At 36.8% G+C, this 20,800-nt stretch overlaps 1 protein-coding gene across 3 annotated transcripts in view; it reads right to left on the minus strand.

The window, feature by feature from the left end:
- Nckap5 (NCK associated protein 5) overlaps positions 1 to 20,800 on the minus strand; it is an 855,349-nt gene that overhangs the window by 527,128 nt on the left and 307,421 nt on the right. Inside the window, exon 1 of one of the 3 annotated variants that reach the window (XM_033757250.1) lies at positions 7,871 to 7,916. The exons of the other annotated variants lie outside the window; for them this stretch is intronic. Within the exon in view, the coding sequence (XP_033613141.1) occupies positions 7,871 to 7,905 (35 nt within the window). The 5' untranslated portion in view covers positions 7,906 to 7,916. Of the gene's footprint in view, positions 1 to 7,870; positions 7,917 to 20,800 lie in introns of those variants that run through there. 3 annotated transcript variants of the gene reach the window in all.

Genomic DNA, 20,800 nt, shown 5'->3' on the forward strand with positions numbered 1-20,800 from the left:
TCAAAAAAAAAATAGATCTTTTAAAAGAATTTAGAGTTTTGGAATACAGATACTTATAAAAAAAAAAGTTTAGTTGCCTGCCTTAAAAAAAAAAAAAGTATCCAAATCTTAACCCTATAAATGTATTCACAAACCTATCCTTTAACTCTCTACAAGAAATGACAAGTTTTCATCTAATGATTCATTCATACCATCATTCCTACAATCCACTCTGTTGCAACTGCTTGCTTAGCTGATTTTCTCCTCTTACTGGGCTGTAAGATACAGAAAAGCTGGGATTGTGTGGTCTTTTGCATGAAGAATTTAAAAATGTCCTCAATGAATCAAAGATCATACTTCAGAGCAAAGATGGTCTCACTGACTTGAGGCAAGATTACAAACTAATGTAGTATTTTGTACATTTTAGATATTCATATACTCTTGCTAGTAAGAAAGCCATGGAAAAAAACAACTTGTCTAGGTTTCCCCATTTTTTATTGGACTTGGAACTTGTATAATTCACTAATATGTGCTTTTATCCTCCAGTTTTTCTTATAAAGTTGGGAAAGCCTGGATTTAATCTTGATTTAAGGCAACTTCATTTTATCTTCCTCCTTTGTCTAGAGCCAACTAAAACCAAAGCTCTCCTATATGTAATGCTTCTCTAAATTACCTACTGGAAAAAAAACTCCTCTAACTTCAATACCATATCAGAATGACTAGTCTTTAACTCTTGTAATAACTCCTTCTTTGGCTGTAAAGTCAGTTTAAAGACTTAAAAAAGGTTTTCTGGAGACATATACTTTTTCTGAGGCACTGAAGCACCACTCGACTTGTCAACATGAATTTTTACTTCAGAAAAAACTAGGTTTCTGAATAAGCATTCCTTATGTGTCCATATTATCTAAGAAATCTAGAATATCCAGAGTTTTCGTGTACCTGCTATATTTCTTCTCCTACTATTAAAAATTTCCCCCAAAGAAATCTAATTCTGTATTATATCTGACAAATAAGAAAAAACGTATTAATGGAACTCTTTTCTACCAAAGCCAATCTTCTTTCATTAATTTTGGTAATATTCAAAATCAATAGGCTATACATATCTTAAAACTGAAGGGAAATTCTTTGGGAGGGGGGTTGGACAAGGTCTCACTATGTAGTTGAGACTGACCTGGAACTCACTATGTAGCTCAGGATGGTCTCGAACTCACAGTGATCCTCCTGCCTCAGCCTCCAGAGTGCTGGGATTACAGGCGTGTGCCACCATGCCCATCTTGAAGGGGAATTCTTAAGGAAAACACATGCTAACCATCTAATAAGTGAAAATAGTCCTTATGCAAAAACTAATTTAGTTTTCCATGGCTTTTAATTATCAATGGCCCTGATATTTCATTCTGTGTCTATTTTGAGGAAGGCCCCAAGAAAGTATCTGTGGAGAGACTCAAGCCATCTGTCCAGGCTTTAAAAAAGGAGGTTGGGGAGTCTCCAAAGGAAAATATTGAAAGATGTATCAACAGAAGCCCTGGTGAACAGTAACACAAAATTTGTACTCTAAAATCTTCTTCCTCTATACCATGAGTCAAACACACAAGGGTGAATTCTCAGTCACTAATGTCTGTGGAAATACTCCAAAATCTGAAAAACTCCCATATCTGAATCACCTCTGATCCAAAGAATTCTAGAAAACAGATACCCAACATATGTACAACTTATGCGCAACATAGATACAACCCACACATATACGACTTAGTAACACATAATCAGTACCTGAAGCAAAATCTAATATATTTTCAGCAAAAGCAGTGTTTATGCCTAACAAGGAGAATCGAGAAAGCCTTTATAGACAAACTGGCCAGACAACTTCACAGCAATAGGACTATAAAGTATTTACTGAAAAGCTGGGTATTTTAAATCTATGAAACTGATTTTACATGCCATTTCTCAAGAGAGGTCAAGAGGACTAGAGGACTACCTGAAATCATTCAAATGACATATTTCATAGATAAACCTCCACAGATACACATATTAGCCCATAGATACCTTTGTAGTTCTTTCATCACAATATTATTTTAAAAGTCTACTGTGGATCCCCAGTATGTATGATAAGATGCTAGCCCAGTACTCTATAAAAACACTGACTTTGCCTTACAGAGAGGAGAGGCTTTCTAAGTATACACAGGCACTATGTGGCTGTCCATCTGGCCACCCCACTACAGAGCTATATGCTGGTTACTTGTGGGGAATAAGAAGCTCATGACCTGTGGCCTCAGAGTCACTCTGTCTAGAGATAATGTCCATATAAGGCCCTTCTTAACTCAGGTCTCTACCCCACTAAACCATTATCAGCATGATAAATTTAATGATTTTTCTAAATCATACCACCCAATAGCCTTGCCTTTCGTATTAGAAGGAATGACTTTTGATTCTTTGGTCACCTACCAATTCATTTTTTTGAATCCTTGACCTATCAGAACCAAGTTCATTTTCCTTTCCAAAGCTACTGTACCATTGAACTTGCATGTTGGTTATATTCTCCTTTTCTATAAAAGACAGAACTGTATGAGTTGGCTTTCTCCTAGTTACAAGTACCACAAATGCACTGTGGCTAGAATAAAGAAGATGAGGCATTTCATTGAATGCGTTATCATCTCTCTGAAGGAACTGAACCATCAATACTCAGGGAGGCAGGAGCTTCTGCAGCAAGTGTTTCTATTCTTCCTGTCTAGATACTTTCATGATAGCCTAGGTGAGCTCTAGAGATTTCTGGTTTCTTCTTGCCATTAGTCCCACATTTTATATTCCTCAGAATGAGATCCTGATTGCTAGTTTGAGTGAGGTACACACACTGGATGGAAGAACTTCGACCTGGAAGATAAGGTCGCATAGCACTGTATCAGAAATGCTCCTCTCACTCGGGGCTTAGAGAATGTTCTGAGAGAAGAAACAATTGTCAAGGGCTATTGCATGAGTTCATACTTTATACTCCCACACTGCCTTTTCTTCCAAACTATTTTGATATGTTTCTTTGGAACAACAGCAAAAATAAACTCATTTTTTTAACTCCGTAATTTTTGCAGTCATTGCAACTGAACTAATTCTGCTGGAGGTTTCCAGTTAAAATATTTAAGTGACATGGAGCCTCTTGCTTCCTTCACGCCATAGTGACTTTGGGACATACTGATGACATTCCCCATTGTTCTAGAATATTTAACTAGCAGTTAATATGCTTCTGATTATTTGCTCACTGTCTCCATCATCAGCATATTTAATTTATACTGAGTGTCTCTGTAGAAAGTTGTCAACTAGGAGATGCTGTGCACAGCTTCAGGTCATTTGTATAATGTGAGTGCTCCAGGGCCCCTCGCAGGACACAGAGCCAGGAGCTGCTTCCTCATCCAGCCCTGTCCTTCCCACTCACACAGCAGCACCCTTCAAAATGCCAATAGCAGAATTTAAAAGACACAGGAACTTTTCAAACAGTCTAGAGAATAAAAAATAAATTCATATGTCTCCATATTCTTTCAAACAATCTAATTATGACCCAATGGGCATAACATTTAATTAATATCTGAGATGTCACATAGCAGAAAAATGAAAAATAGCTAATAATGAGAATCTTTAGAGGAAAAACAGAAAAACCAAGACCTTAATATGTAAGAGATGCAAAAGAAAGAAATATCAACCTGTGAAATAATTTAATACAGACAGCCTAACCCTTTTCTGAAATGCTTGGGACCAGTGGTGTTTCAGATTTCAAAGTTTTTCATATTTCAGAGAGTTTCATAGACTTTAGCAGTTGCACATCCCTAATCTGAAAATCCAGCTAAGACATTCTCAAAATTTTGCAATGTTTTGCAATTCAGATTTCTGGATTAAGGATATTTAACATGTATATAATATGGCAAGCAAACTTTGGAGGAGAATTTTTTTTTTTATTTTATTGAGTTTATTGGTACATTTAGGGATACAGTACAGTTACATTCATTGTTGGGATCATGTACCTTTACATGGCAAGTCTTGATTCTCATTTTTTTCCCCTTACCTCTGCCCTCCCTTCACCCCCTCCTCCCCTCCCCATCTACAAACACTTTATTTTCATCTTTTCATTCTCTCACATTTTTTTCTTTTCCCTTTTTGTTCTTCCCCTACGTATCACACCTTCCCTACACCTTTAGCTCCTTTCCTCCCATTTCTAAATGTCAGTAATCTTATTAGAATCTTATGCATTGTTGCAGAATATTCACACCAGGGAAACTATTCGGTATTTACACATGTGGGCCTTATTTATTTCACTTAGGAGTAAGAGCTTGGACTGGAGGTTCCATTTGACCCAGCCATCCCTCTGTTGGGTATCTTTCCAAGAGAACTGAAAGAATCATATCACAGAGAAGTATGTGCACCCATGTTTATAGCGGCACAGTTTGTAATAGCTAAATCTTGGAAACAACCTATTTGCCCATCCGTTGGAAACTGGATAAAGAAGTTGTGGTTTTTCTATAAAATGGAATATTACTCAGCCATAAAGAGCGAGAATTTTTAACAATCTCAGATACAGAACTATCTAGGATACTCTCAGCGGAAGTACAGTGCGTCAAAAGATAGGAGAGCAACTGGTGTGCAAACAGCAGCAGATGTTTCTGCAGAATAGTAACAGCAAAATAAACAGGAGGAAAAAATAACTGTCAGGACAGGTTATTGTAAACTTTTTGTTTATACATAAATAAATCTAAGCATTTATAATTATCATCTGTTTCATGGTGGGGGGAGGGGGAGAGAGTCAGAGAGGGAGGGAGAGGGGGAAAAACACCTTTTGTATCTCAAAAGGAAAGAGGAAAGGCAAGTAATGAGTGTCTCAGACAAAGAGCCAACAAAATGCCACTGTCCAAAAGATAAAGGATGTCCTTCTTTCAGCAGAGGATGGATAAAGAGGTAACAGTCTTTGAATACATTTAGTTACATTTAAGACACAGGACAATGAGGAGAGCAATTAATACAGTGACTATGTTCCAAAGTGACTTTAGAGTTAGGTACTAACTTCTTTAATCTTCACCCCAGAATTGAGGTAAATACTCTAATTATCTCCTCTTTACAGACAATGAAAAATAAAAGTGCATAGAGACAAATATCTTCCTCAAGGTCACAAAGCTGTTGAGTGTCAGAATTTAGACAAGGCACCTCGGCTCCACATCTTCATTCTTATTTTGTTTTGTTCTTTGGTACTGGTGATTGAACTTGGGCACTTGTACTTGTGAGGCAGGCGGCAGAACCACTGAGCCAAATCCCTGACCCTTACATCTTCATTCTTAATTTTAAAGCCATATGTTATCTGATTCTAGCTTGAGTTAGGATTTTTTGTATTGTACATAGTTGTTCAAATGATACCCACACAAAAAATGTATATTAATTTCATAGGAAGCTCTAAAAATCCATTTTAATTCCCCTTGAGAATCAGATAACTGAAGAGGCAGAAGAGATCTGTGGTTAACACAATTCTGGAGCCAGCAAGCCTGAGCTCAGAATCTAAGCCATTCCATTATGAGCACACTGACCTGGAAAAGGTCACCTACCCTGTGTTCCTGGATATCCTTACTTACCACCCCCCCAACACACACATACACACTGCCCCTATGTGTAGGATGACTGTATTTCCCCATCCACTGATAGCTGATTCGACCTATGACTTGCTTTGATCAATGAAACATGAACAGGAGAAATTTGTAACTGGTTAATATAACATATCCACCTCTTCCAACTCATGCAGTCCCTGAACATGAATGTTCTGCCTCTTCCTAGGATTGCTGTGAGAATTAAATATGTAACTTTTAAAAGCATATAGAACAGTGGCTGGCACTGATAATCTCTATGGAAAGGTTCATCCTTACAATTATTTATATATTTTCACACGTCAATGGTGGGAAATATGTATTAGACAGCCAGATACTTGCCTGAAAAGAGTACAAGTAGAGAAAAGAACATACGGGAAACATTCACAATGCTAATCAAACAAAATGTTTTTCTGATTCTCAGATGTTTCAAATCACTTGTAATCTTACACTGGTCACCCCTTGGGCATTTTGCAAATTTATCTTTCTCTTCAATGTCCCCTTCTTGTAATCTATTTATTTACAATTTAGGACTTTAACATTACTCACCCTAAGGCTCCAGTTTTACTTCTACAAAAGTTTGTCAGCCACTTCAGCCAGGAAAATTTTTCTTCCAAATATCTCATCTACCTATCTATCCACTTACCCACCTAGCCATCCATCTTTTATCTTGCCTTTCTGGAGATTGAACCCAGGGCCTGGTGCATGACAATCAAGTGCTCTACCACTAAGCCACATCCCAAGTTCTAGCTATCTTTTTCTAAAAAAGAACAGAGTATCAGTTTTCCTGTCTGTGGATCTGTGGCAAATAAGTTCAGTAAGATAATAACAGCTGTTACCTCTTTGATTTTATGGATGAAGTATTAAGTAACTTCAACAATTTTCTTTGTTCCCTGAGTTTGATAGATTCCTATTTGACAATGTAGAAAAATTGATAGTAAAACACCTTGCAACTCATGTTCCCCATACTTGCTTTCAGGGAGTTCTGTTGATGACCACCCCATATGCATTGAAATGGCAGATATGGAGACCACTGATACCCACCAGAAAGACACTGTGAGGCTACATAGAAACCATCTTAGAAATCACAGACAACTATAGCAGCAGCCCAAAGAGATTTTGGACATTAATGCCCTTATTTTAGAAAAGAGGAAATGGAAGCACACGGCAATTGCACATCTTCCTGAAAAAAAAAATGTAAGTGAGAAGAGTAAACTATCCATTAGAACAGACACCATCACTGGGGTCAAACTATTTCTGAGATTTATTGCTTTTAAATGGAAAGCACATAAAAAATAACTAATCAACATATTAAATAACTGATACATATATTCATTCTACATTACTTAGCATCTTATGGATTTGTTCTGGCCCATAAACTTACACTTGAAGCAAGTTTGTAGGGCTAGGTCACAGCTTATCCAAACAAAGGTAGAAAAGAAACATCAAGTTATACATTCTATGAAAAATCATTATTTGTTTCTCACTTGGGCTATGTATATTCCACAGATCTCTCTGTACTGAAAAGCAATGATTAGAATGGTTATCACAGCTAACAACAGCAATAACAAAAGCCTGAAATAACAGTAGACAGAGTCAATTTTCAGAAAGAAAAATAATAATAAAAGACACCTATAGCTACTTTTGACTATTAGTGACTAATAAAACCAAACGATATCCCCAGTGTTTATTACTTTAATGATCTCTAAATTTGCTTCTCTAAAAATTTTAATGAACTAGACAGTAGTAAGTCTTGTAAAAGATGGAAGATGTATACTGCTAAAAGATTTGTTCTCTTTTATTTCTTTCTATCCATTTTCCCAAGCCTTACAGAAAGATATTCCCCAAAGCTTTGTGTGGCTTCTAGTGAAAAATCATCTTTCCTATAATCTTATACAGAGTCCACCAAAGAAATGTATATGCACTTCACCAGTTCATCATACTAATAAATGCCTGGAAGCTAATGGCCACCACTTCAAGACCTCTTGCAATTGCAGAGGCCAAAAGATAACTCACATTAATCTCAGGATATCTCAGTAAATCTATTATTAAAATATTTATACAAGATTTTCTTTTCCTGATGCGTACATTTTTTTGGTAAACTCTGTATGTGTAAAGAAAAAGGTGTATTTAGTGGGTAAAGAAGTGAGATTTGTAGCTTACGTCATTTTTTTTTTAATCACAAAAGCCTTTTTTTCCTCTGCTTCTTGGCTAAGTTCTCATGGATAAAAGAGAAAATGATTCTGCAGGCACCGAAGTATAAAGAAGGTATAAGAGTCAAAACTCACCGTAAAGAACAGATCATCATAGATGGGAATTCCATTAGAGGAAGACACTGCTGTATTTCTGCTTTAGAGAAAGGCTCAACCCATTTTATGAAAAAATGTTTTAACTTACTAACAAAGTTAGAGACTGGAACATATTCAAAAGCAAATCAACTAGAAATGTTCTATTTAGTCCAAAAGGAAAGAAACCCAGCAACAAACAAGATTCTCTGGCAAATGGAGAATGTCTGTAGCCACAATACAATGAGACTGCTGTGTCACCTTGATAAATTAAAGAAACAGAAACACTGTCACAAAAAGAAAAGAAGGAAATTCACAAACAGTGCCCGCAAAAAAAATGGATAAGAAAGTTTTAAGAGAATACAGCATTGATTAAAGGCAAGGAAAAATAACAAGATAGTGGCTCTATCTAGCTAACCCCCCACTGTATATTCCTATTGTATTGTTTCCTTTGGCACTGACTGCAAGAGAGCTTCATCCTATGTCTAATAATACCATTATTTATGGAATAGAAGAAAAACATCCTGATAAGAATATACCTCAATAGCAAAAGTCTCCCTCTATATAATCTGAGCATACAGATGAAAAAAAAAATGCTTTTTTAAAAGCAGTAACAATGACAAAGCAACCAGTGAATAAGATAAGCTCCTGCAGCAGGAGCCACACTGAATGTATTCAGCCCACCAGCTTCTCTGTTATATGAGACCAAGAATGGCTAACTGCTGCTCACCAGAAAGCCTGCTGTGCTACCAAAGTTGGCCCAGGCTGGTATACGGCTGTGAGAGAAAAGGTTGGAGAAAAGAAGTTGAGAGTGAAAGAGTAAAGGCTGACAATACAACTCCTTGTAATTCTTCTTTCAATATTAAATCACTGACTTATTATATGTGCGTCAATACAGAAGACATAAGATTTTGAAAACGATATATTGTCCCTTCACCTCAAAAGCTAGAACTTAGAAAACACTACTTTGGTCTATGATCTTACCAATGCTTATTTTTTGCAAGCATAAATGGCGTGAACCCTATAGATGCCTGTAGTGCACAATGTGCATTCTGTCACTGTAGATGCTTTCTGAACTCAAGTTTCTTCAAAAGTGAGCCTCAGATTCCTCATCCTCAATTTCAGGTGATCATACACTCCACCCTTATTATTTACACATTCCGTACTTGCAGATGGGCCAGCTTACTCATTAAACACATTTTCCAACCCATAAACCAACATTTACAGCACTTTCACATTCGCTTGCAGACTTGCACCGAGTGCCAAAAATTAAAGTACTATTTATTGTTCATGCTCCCAGTTGAGGCCAAAAAATGGGACGCTCTACAGCTCTCACTGTCAACAGGTACCCTTCTTGTGATCTACATTTTACCACATTTTTTTTAATTTTTGTGCTTTTCGTCAGTAACCTCACTGATTTTGAAAAGAGTCCCCAAGCACAGTGGTGAAGACCAGACTAGTGTTCCTAAGCACAGAAAGGGGTTATGTCTCATGGATAAAACTGTGCACTGCATCAGCTCCATTCGGATGGGAGTTACAGTGCTATTGGTTATGAGTTCAACATTACTGAAACAAGAGAAAATATAAGATAAGGTGTTTTTAAATAGAAATGCACATAAAACACACTTAAGACTTCATATGTATCAGCTGATGAAAAATGTTATGACCAGAGGCTCACAGAAACCTGTGAATTTCTTCTAATGAAAATGGTTCAGCATTTGCTATTTCCACACCCAAGATGAATTTCACAAACATCATTATGGTTAATAATGAGACATGAGTACACACATACCACCAATTATTCTAAAGAAATGTAGGTTAATATCCTGGTAAATATACAAGCACAAGTAAGCACTGAGAAATTTTACCTACCTACCAGCAAAACCAGTGATCTTAGCAGTCTGAGAAACAAAAATTGAAAAATGTAAAAGTCTAATCTTCTGTATTTCATAGAGCAGAGGATAGGAAAAATGAAACTTCATTTCAATGTATTACTAAAGCCAGAATATTAGCAGAAGTGGGAAATACTAAGATACCACTTATAGTCAGTTAGGAGGCATCTGATTTCTAGATGAGGTTAACATTATCAGAAAAGATGCTATTGACTCTACTAATTAGAAAATCACAACCACTTATTTATAAACTCTTCAAACAAATCTAAAATGGCAGTTCAGACTTCAGCAACTTGGTGACAAGTGACAACCATTGGCAGGTTTTGAATACAAAGCTGTCCCAACAGCCAACACAGTTTTAACACCAAGGCTGTGTAAGAGCACAAGCACCCCCCCACCCTGCCAAAAGCTCATATTGGTTGAAACTATACAATTTAGAAATCATCGGTGCATTGTTCACTTTGAATAATCAAAAAGCTGTACGTTCATTAACTCTAACAAAGTATGATATTCCTAAGTAGGGGTAGATGGTTTTAAAATTTATATACAGATGTAATAAAGTAACTCTTGGTTAAAGCCAATTTAATTTGGATTTCATTAATTCAGAATCAAGAGCCTAGACAGAGATTTATCTTTGTTTGACATGTACCAGAAGTACAAAGTAATGATAAAACGATAAATGATATTGAAAGAGGCATGAGTTTTAAGAATTTAAGACCTCAAAAGCCACACATTTGTACACGGTTTGTTTATTTATTTACACAGCAGTTTTAAATTCACATGCATTTATTGAAATGATGCTCTGGGTTAGTCATCAGATATCCCGGGACAACAAATCACAGAACAGCCTTTCTGAAGCTTGTTATCTGTAGGTGAGACTGTATGTAAACAGAGGCACTGTCTACTGATAAGTACAATTGAAGCTATAACTGCAAAGGAAGAAAAATGTTCTAGAGCTAAGAGTGACATTTTGAAAATAACACTTAAATAGACACCCTTGCCCCCAAACCCACCAGCTGTACGCCACTGCAGTCTGCAAAGTATAGACCTTTTATCCGGCCACATGATACCCAAGAAAGTGCCTATTTAATGAAAAAAAAAAAATTCTTTTTCCCAGAACTCCGAACTCCAGGTGGTAAATTTGGTGTCTTCCTTGTTATAACTTTGAGAAGTCATGTGTTAACTTTTTCTGCCTGTATTTGTATGCAAAATGTTCTCTATCTGCCATTACAGAAAAACTACATGAAACACTACATTGTAACCTTCTAAATAATAATAAAAAGAAATATATTACAATAACAACAATGAAAAGTAAGTATATTGTTCTTTTGAAATATGCGGTAAAAACCTAATCACAGAATATCGTCTAATCTGGCTACGTGTTGTACTTTCATCCTGAATAAAAGTAATTTTAACACACATACACACACACACACACACAAACACACACAAAGAAAATGACCCTTGCTGGGGATTTAGCTCAGTGGTTCCGCTGCCTGCCTCACATGCGCAAGGACTTGAGTTCGATCCCCGGTAACATAAATAAATAAACAAATAAAAATTTAATCTTAAAAAGGGGGGGTGCCGGAGATTTAGCTCAGGGGTTCCATCACTTGCCTTGCAAGCACAGGGACCCGAGTTCGATCCCCAGTACCAAAAAAAAAAAAGAAAAGAAAATGACCCTTGAAAAGGGGCTTTAGTCCAAGAATGTAAGGGTCCCGCTGGAGCTCCTTTATCAACATGGCCCTGGTTAGTATGAAAACTTGAAAAATAATGCAGTTACAAATCCATGGAGGTGACAGGAAGCCATACTCAGGAAGACCAATTCGTACCAGCGCTTCTCACTCTCATACCCCAATCACTTCCACCATTCCAGCCTCGGGTAATCAGAAGTGACCAAGATGACCACAGGTAGAGGCCTGGGAACCCTGCCCGTGGTATTTCTGGATGTCAGAGGAGGGCCCCTTCCTTGCCAGAGAACACATGTCACATACTCTCAAGAGAATATCATTTCCATCATCTTGCTTGGCTTTGCCAAGTGATGTACTTTATTCACTTTGGCTTCCCCTAGAAAAGTGACCTTTTCATTTTATTAGCAGATATTCCTTTCTGACCTCTCTCTGCTTATAATGTAACCTGCGATTATATGGCTTTTCCCAGGTTTAAAATCTGAATGGTTCATTTGTTTGTGGCTAAGAGAAATAAGGTCAACTGGAAGAATATTATCCTGCTGCCTCAATCCCCCACTCAGATTAGTGCTAAAGCAATAACTCAAGCCCATCTTTTATAAAAATCTCTGGTGGCCTCACTGCCAGGGTCTCCAGATATCCTCAGGGATCCACAGATTGTAAGGAAGTCTCCAAGACTGACTAAATGTTCTCAGTCTTATACAAGAGAAAAATATTACTTTTTCATGAAATGGTTTACATCCCTATTCTAAAAGGCAGAGTCACCATTCTTCTTCATCTGTAGTTTTTCTATCTTAGTAAGTACTTAAATCCCTTTGAATTACCTGCTTGCCACCAAATGAGCTAACACAGCCAGTCCCAGGTTAGCCCTCCAAACCAGGATTGTCAGAAGTGATGGGATGGGTGAACTTAATCAGACTTGATCGATTAAGAACGATCATAGTTTTCACTTTTAACATTATGTAGGAAAAGAATTAAATATATTAGCATGCATTATATAGTTTATGAGGGATGAGATAGAAAAGCCTAAAGTTGGAAATAGTAAGATTTATAGCTGTTTGACTCCATGGCCCAGACCATTTGAACACAGTATTTTGCTTTCCTAATTCCAGGAGCATAATGAGAAGCAGAGTTGGATGTCAGACAGAGATTCCAGGGCGGAATGGGGTGGTTAAAGGTTAGTGGTCACATGGAAAGCACAGCTACCTGGAGATTCAAGTAAATCAAAGGTTCCTGCATACTACTGCCCAGAGCTCAGGAGGAAGGGATACACACTCTGACTAACTGGGCTGGCTGGATTTAACAAAACCTTAAAGGTCCATTTCTAACCAGGGTTTCTCCCTTAATACCTTCTGCCTCAAGGCGCAAGGGAAATGAGGATGACAATCTGAAATAATACAAAGGCCCAGACATCTCTGGACCTAAGCCACATGATAAAGAAGAACTAGATAATGACATCAAAGAGGGAGTAGAAATGGAACTTAAGGCATTCGATCACTCAAAAACAGAGTGAATCACATTGATAAAATGTATACAAAACACTAAATAACTCCCAGGATTGACTTATAAACAGCTATTTCTTTATGAGTACATATGGATATTATCTACATATTTAACCTATTCTGTCTACACAAGAAAACACATAATACACATCATATATGATATACATATATATATATATATAAAACTATGTATATATATAATGCTAATACTAGAGTATAAATTGTATATTTATGTGTGTGTGCTTTTGTATAAACTCTATTTATCAAAATTCATTTCCTCTTCTTCTGGACACAGAGATAAACTGCATTCCCCTACCTCCTCTGCAGACAGAGTTCCAGACAATAAAATCCAAGTGCAGTGACACATAGCGTATACCAACAGGCCTCCATAACCCTCCACAGATGATCCCATGCAGCTTCCCTCTTCGTGCACAACGGTATGGAGAGGAACAAAGAGCAACTTTGGAAACGTCAGAGCAAGGCAGAGCTTCCATCAGCCTGGGTCCTGGAATAACACCCACCCAGTCTGAATAACACCCCAGTCTGAATAGACACTGGCTCTACCATGTGAGTAGATGCATTTTGGTGGCTCAAGCACCAAATAGAGAGTTTATGTCTAGTACAGTGACGCCTCTCCTTTCTGCTACACAGAGTTGAGAATGCCGCATGTTCTGGTAAGCAATGGCAGACATGTTATCATGACTTGAAAAATCTAAGGTGCTCCCTTCTATTCCAGTGCTCATCCTTCTGTGCAGGCAGCCACAGGCATCAGAGAGAAGACTGTCCACACTGTTTATTCACACGGTCGTGTGCTGTCTGGAAGAACACTACTGGCATAAATGAATAACCACCTTAACTCATCCAAACACATGTAGACTATATAGTTCCCTATTCCAAATTCAAAATCAAGGTGCAGTCCCTCAAAAGAAATAGGAATGAGATGCTACATTTAACACAAAAGAGTAGGTACCATAGCTATGACCTGCTTCTTCCCAGAACGGCTTTACATGGTTACGATTCAAAGGATACCTTCTCAAGTCAAAAGAAATAAATTGGGAGCATTCTGGAGGTTCTAGTATGCAAAGAAAGAGGAAAATATATTTTAGCATAGATCACTAAGAGAGGGTAAATTTAATGCATAATTTCATCAAAATTCTCTTAGGAAAAATTAAATTATGAAGCACACTGGAAATTCTAACTATGACAAGAAACTTTCTTGTTGGAAACTCCTCTCTCAATCAGATCAGTAACTCTCAGTATGCAGCCTTTAACATTTGTGCAGTCTCTCCCTTAAACAAATTCCAGAAAAGATTCCAAAACCTTGCTAAGAAGACCTATCTGGGCACACTTCAAACAGAAACATTCTTGTTTCCAAATTAAATGCTTCTGCACTGGCTTATCGCTTTCTTTTCTACACATGGTTCCATGAAGAGATATTCCGGATTCCATGAACACACCATTCGTGGTGGCAGTGGTGCAGGTGTATAATCCCGGCACTCTGGGCAGCTGACACAGGAAGGGTCACAAGTTTGAGTCCAGCCTAGGGAACTTGCAATTTAATAACAATCTGTCTTAATATAAAAAGGGCTGGAGATGTAGCTCAGTGAAGACTCTGAAAAAGGGGGAGGGAGGGAGAGAGAGAGAGAGAGAGAGAGAGAGAGAGGGAGGGAGGGAGAGAGAGAGAAGGTAAGAGATGAGGGAAGAAGTGAAGGAGGAGGGAGGGAGGGAAGGAAGGAAAGTGAGAGAAGCGAACCTCCTCCTTTCAGTTTCCTACCATGTGACTCGTTTTAGAGCAATAACAACCTCTCTGGTCTCAGTTTTCTCATTATAAAGCAAGCGGAATAGATTAATGTCTCTAAAACCCTTTTCACTTATTTCTGTCTAAGTGTTACCATGTAATACATCAATCCCAGATGAACCCCAATTCCTTTAATTTATGAGGTACTTATGTTAAACAAACAACCCACAATGTTAAAACAGGATTTTAAAATAGTATTTTACATCATCACATTAGAATCTAGAGTATGGAGATCCCTCAAAAAACAAAAAGTAGAAGCACCTTATGAATCAACAATCCTACTTTGAACATATACATCCAAAGGGAAGGAAATCAGTATGTCAACTCACGCACCACTGTTTATTGTAGCAGTATTCACAATGGCCAAGTTATGGAATCAACCCAGGTATCTACTGACAGATAAATGAGTGAAGAAAATGTGGGGTATATACACAATGGAATATCATTCACTTGTGGACAAAGAATGAAACCTTAGCCAGGTGTGGTGGCGCAAACCTGTAATCCAGCATTTGGGAGGCTGAGGCAGGAGGATTGCTGTGAGTTAGAGATCAGCCTAGGCTACAGAGTTGCAGGTCAGTCTCAAGTACATAGTGAGACCCTGTCTCAAAAAAACAAAAAAGAAAAAGAAAAGAAAAGAAAAGAAAAAAGAATGAAACCTTGTCATATGCAGCAACATGGATGAAGAACCTACAGAATAGTATATTATGCAAAAAAAAAAAAGCCTGACAATATTTTTACTCATGTGGAAGCTGAAAAGGTTTATTTCATGGATCTAAAGCATAGAATGGTGGTTACAGAAGCTGGGAAGGATACAGGGGAGGGAGGAAGGAATAGAAAGAGATCAGCTAACAGAGAAAAAAAATTAAAAGATAGGTAGAATAAATGTTAGTACAGTAGATAACTATAATGGAAATTATTATATATTTCAAAGTGACACAAAGACAAGATTTTGTACCTAAGACAAAGAAATGATAAAGGTTTGACTTAATGGACATGCTAATGACCTTGATTTGATTACTATACATTGTATATATGTATCAAAATACCACACTGTACCCCATAATTATGTACAATTAAATACTTTAAACATTTTAAGATTGCTTAAAATTATCAGGCTTCATTCCCCTAAATAGGAATTTTTCATAGCTGCCATTCAAATCAGCCAAATTCACTTATCAAAGTCCATTTAATATATCATGTGCTGAGATCTCCCAAAATACACTCTTATTGAGTTTACCAGGAAAAAAAATTAATGAGCTGCTGCCTCAAAATTAATTAATGTGTATAGCTTACACTATAAAGTTACAAGCTAAATCCTATTATAACTAATATAGTTTCAGCAAATAGCTCAGATTGCAAAGGACAGCAATACTGCAGCTGATGACCTATTTAGAGCAGAATGAGAATTAACAGACTTATATGAGCACAATACTAACAAGTCTGATCTCAGAGTATACCCTGAATAGTCTATTCCATGAAATAGTATACTGAGGAATTCTAGGAAACCCTACCAATACCTCAGTTCTTCCTACTTACTCTTAACCTTGTTGATTATAAAACCAGATTGCAGGAGAAATCATTGTACCAGATACATTCTGATTTTTCTTGCTCCCCAAATTTCTTAAATAAAGCAATTATTTTACAGCTCATTAACCAATTTCCTTCAAACACTGCTACCTTTCCTTCATATTCATTCATGTGCTAAATTCCAAAGCATTTTTAAAAGAAAAACCAAACACATTAAATAAAGCTAAATACTGCTTTGCCAACATTTTTTTTAAAAAAAAACCAAATCATATGTATTTGAAAGAAAATGATTACACATCTCGCTGGCACATTTGTTCCATTTTTGTGAACATTCGTTCTTACCTAGGGGATATTTCCATCTGCTTCTTTTCACTTGAGTTCCACATCCTAGCTGTAATCATTGCATGTAGGCAAAGTACCAATTTATTGCTATCTAAAACTAAACAATCATGGCCTTATTTTAGCAAATCACACTCCACCAAAACAAAAAAATCAGATTTTCTCAAATCATCATTTTAACAACTAATTTTTAAATTAGTAGAAAAGGAGACCGTGACATCACAATTTGGAAAAAATATAAATTTTATCACTGAGGTCTAGAGGTGTGTATTTCACTCTTAGCCATGTACATGGAATACCCACTCTTCTAGACCCTAAAATCTAAGGTTAATGTTTAGGAGTATTTTGAGAACTGGTACAAAAAAGTGAAAAGACAAAACCATAAAGCAGATACATGGCAGACAATTACATCACAGTTGCAGATCAAAGTACACACATTTGTGGCTAAGCATATTTTGGCCAGTGCTAAAGTGGTATGGAGTCACAAAAGCGACACAGCAAAATCCTGATGAAAAACAAAAGACTCAGTACAGTATCCATACATGTTGCCTTTGCCACAGTTTACTTCTGATGCCCCCAAAGTAGCTGCATAACTGATTTATTTTTCATCCAGATGGCCAGCGATCTGAGCAGACTTCGCATGTGTGTAGGGCATGCTTATTCAGTGAGTCTTGAAAGCCATTATTCACTAATTTCATGTGGAAATGAAATTTCAGCTTCCCATTGTGTACAAATAACTTGGCCACTTACACCACACACAAAAAGTGCTTTTTGTCAGGCGGGAGTGGACGGCTGGAATGCAAAAGCCTTCCTGTATGCTTCTCTGGCCCAGGCCCAAGCTGGCATATGGCAGTGCCACCAGCCACCTCCATGTGAAATATTAGGTGAATGCTAGTACAATGCAACTTACAAAACACACACTGAACCTCCATCTCTGGACTCTATTTTCCTTCAAGACAGAATACTCAACTCATTTTACAGAAAAGCATTTTTCATTACATTTTTGCTCCTTTGCCTCCAACCTCCCAACACTAACGACAACTTCACCACAATCCTATTGTACCTAAGAAGAATCCTGAGTTTCTAAATCTCATTTTACAGAAAAGCATTTTTCATTACATTTTTGCTCCTTTGCCTCCAACCTCCCAACACTGACTAACGACAACTTCACCACAATCCTATTGTACCTAAGAAGAATCCTGAGTTTCTAAGTTTTCTAACTTTATAATTTTCTTATTCTGGAATTTAATCCTCAAAAGAGGCTTCAGTTTCACTTCAGCTCTGGAACCTGTAGATGAAGAAAACTGGCTTTCAGAGAGCAAGTTAGATGTTTCAGTTAACTTCATGTGCTTTGCCTCAAAGATTCCCACACTGTGCTTATAAACAATTATTGATGTTTTCTGGAACTTCATTCCAGAAATTGTTTGCTTTCAAATGTCAAAGAACTCTCTTTTCTGTCCTCTTTTGGGTTTTATTTCAGAGTTAACAGTACTACCCAGCAATAATTTTTTTTTTAAGTCACAGAGACACACTTACATGTCATATTCCAGATGAGAATCTCAAATATCTTTAAAAAAATTATCAAAATCATGATGACCTTCAGCTCTTTCATCTGACTTTTGGATCATCCCCAAGAAGATTTATTTACATCTTGTTTGCAAAATATAATTTGTATTTATAAATATAGGCATTTGTCTAGTACTCAGCAGTTGATACAAGTTGTATCTCTGGAACTGACATTCCTTTCCAAGGGAAGTTCCCAGAGATTTGAGATATGGTTGTTTATGATGATCCTTTCCCTTCTTATTCTGAGTTGTAAATAGTTTTCTCTCCTCTCCTACTTTTATCTATTCTGCCACATAGCTCTCTGTAGATGACACAGTCTCCTGCTTCCACATACCCCAGGAATATGTTTAGTCAGACAAGTCTTCTCCAGTCTTGTTTTTTAGGTAAATTTCAGGATAAGTGATATGTATACAGGGATACTTTGGACATTAAAAATTGAAGTGACCAAGACAAAATCAGCTCCATCTCTCTATTGAGTTACTCACCCAATTTCAAAAAAAAACAAAAAACACACAATGCTATGAGAATCTGACCTGTTTAAACCTCCTATTTTCTTCTTCTAAACAATAAAAACAACAGAAAGAACATGAAAAAAAATCAGTTTGTACTTATTCTGGAATCACACTCTATTAGAGGAAAATGGCCTGACATTTAAAAGTATTACGTGGACTGTGGGTTCTTAAGTGCATTTGGGCTATGCAGCTAAGGGAGACGCCATCCTTAATCGCGTTCATGCAATCTTTGGAAGGCATTTTGCTGTATCAGCTCTAAAACAAATATGAGTGGGAAAATGTTTTGGAAAAATAATAAAGATACAAAAAAATACACAAATCTAAATCAAAAGACATGTAAATAATAAATCAAAAATGCATGTATTTTTCCTCATCTGTACCTTGTAAGTCTATTCTGGGAAGGCATTTTACACAGGCTTACATGACACAGTGCATTGTATATAAGATCAGATTATCACGAATATAAATGTTAAGTGAATATACAGTTAGAGCAATGTGATAATATCTTCAGTATGTACTTTCTTTCCCAAAACCAAAAAGATAAAAAAGGATAAAAGAAAACTTTATCACAATGTTTCTTTCACATATGAAGTCTACTTTTAGCCAACCAAATTATATTAAAACATCCAAAGTGATCACTTTTTGGATCCTTTGAGAAATCATTTTTCATTCCATTTTTGTTTAAATTCTAAAATCAGAAAATTCAGGATTCTTCTATAATTTGAGTGGCCCCATGTTTAAATCACAAAACAGTTTCAGTTGGCAGGGTGGGACACTGCTCAGCAGAGCTGAGAGAGCCTTTCCTATGCAAGGTGAGTCAAACCTTGGACCTGTGATGAGACTCTCACAAAGGAAGCCTGCTTCTAACAGACACTTGATTGAACAATTTCCCAGCATTTCATCTATGGAATAGCAAGCTCCTGACAATGCTTGCCTTGGCAGCTACCATAATGCAGTGAAGGTAGTTTAGGGAAAACTTGCTACCACAGCTTTTGCTTTTGATTCTACCCAGTAGCTATGGAAACTATCTTTCAAAGGCCAATTGGTTCCCTTTCTTGCAAGCTACATAAAATAAAACTATTTCTTAGCCTTATTAGAAGCTTCATTTTTTAACACAGTCACATTATCTAAGCCTCCTCCAGTTTTAGCTCAGGTATTTTCAAGTAAAGCTATCATATTTGATTAATAATTTGGATTTGAATTAGGAAACACATGAAGGTCTATGAAGCTTCCACTTTAATTCATCTTTATTGTCACCTTCGAAAATATTTGTCTGTAAAAGCCCTTCCTCACATCCACAGATTTGGAAATTTTACAATTTGCAAAAAATCAACGTAGAATTTATTTTTGGGGGGAGGTACCAGGTGTTGAACCTAGGCCCTTGGGCTTGTGAGGCAGGTATGGTGCCAATAAGCTAAATCCCTGACCCAAAATAGAATAATTTATTTTCCGATATTCATGAATTTTTTCATTACTTTATTATCACTTTTCTCTTTTATATCCCACATCAGTCTCATAAAATCTATTGACAATGCTCTGTTTATAGAGTGTTTATGCACAGCTAGCATGATGCTCAAAACATTAAAAATCTAAGATTCTCAGGACAATTTTCAAGAAGGACAACAAAAGTTACAGGATATACAAGAACATAAAATACAGAATTAAGACAGCATCTCTGAAGCTAAATAAATAAAACAGTCTATTAGTAACCCATGGAATAAAAAGGAGACCCAGAAACAGACACACACATAGTTCCGTGAGTACTCAACAGAAGCAAAGTGACAAGGGAAAGTAGCTGGGAGAGAAAGTTCCATGATTCAGGACATCCATAGAAAGAGATAAAGGACCCAATTCTTAACTACTACAAACCAAAATCCAGTTCCTGGGGGACAACAAGTATGACAGACAACAAAAAACTTTTATTAAAAACAGAAACAAAACAAAGTACATCTTGACTAAGCAAAGATTGCTAAAGGAAACAGGAAGTACTAAGAGGGGTAACCCGTTAAGTGAGCTTTATTAACAACATCAAAACAAATTCAATATAATTTCAAAGTAAGACACAAAATTGGAGAATATATTTTCAATATTTATATGCAATTAGGGACT

Source organism: Fukomys damarensis, unplaced genomic scaffold, assembly GCF_012274545.1.
Source record: "Fukomys damarensis isolate Sample0158 unplaced genomic scaffold, DMR_v1.0_HiC HiC_scaffold_29, whole genome shotgun sequence".
NCBI classification, from domain to species: Eukaryota; Metazoa; Chordata; class Mammalia; order Rodentia; family Bathyergidae; genus Fukomys; species Fukomys damarensis.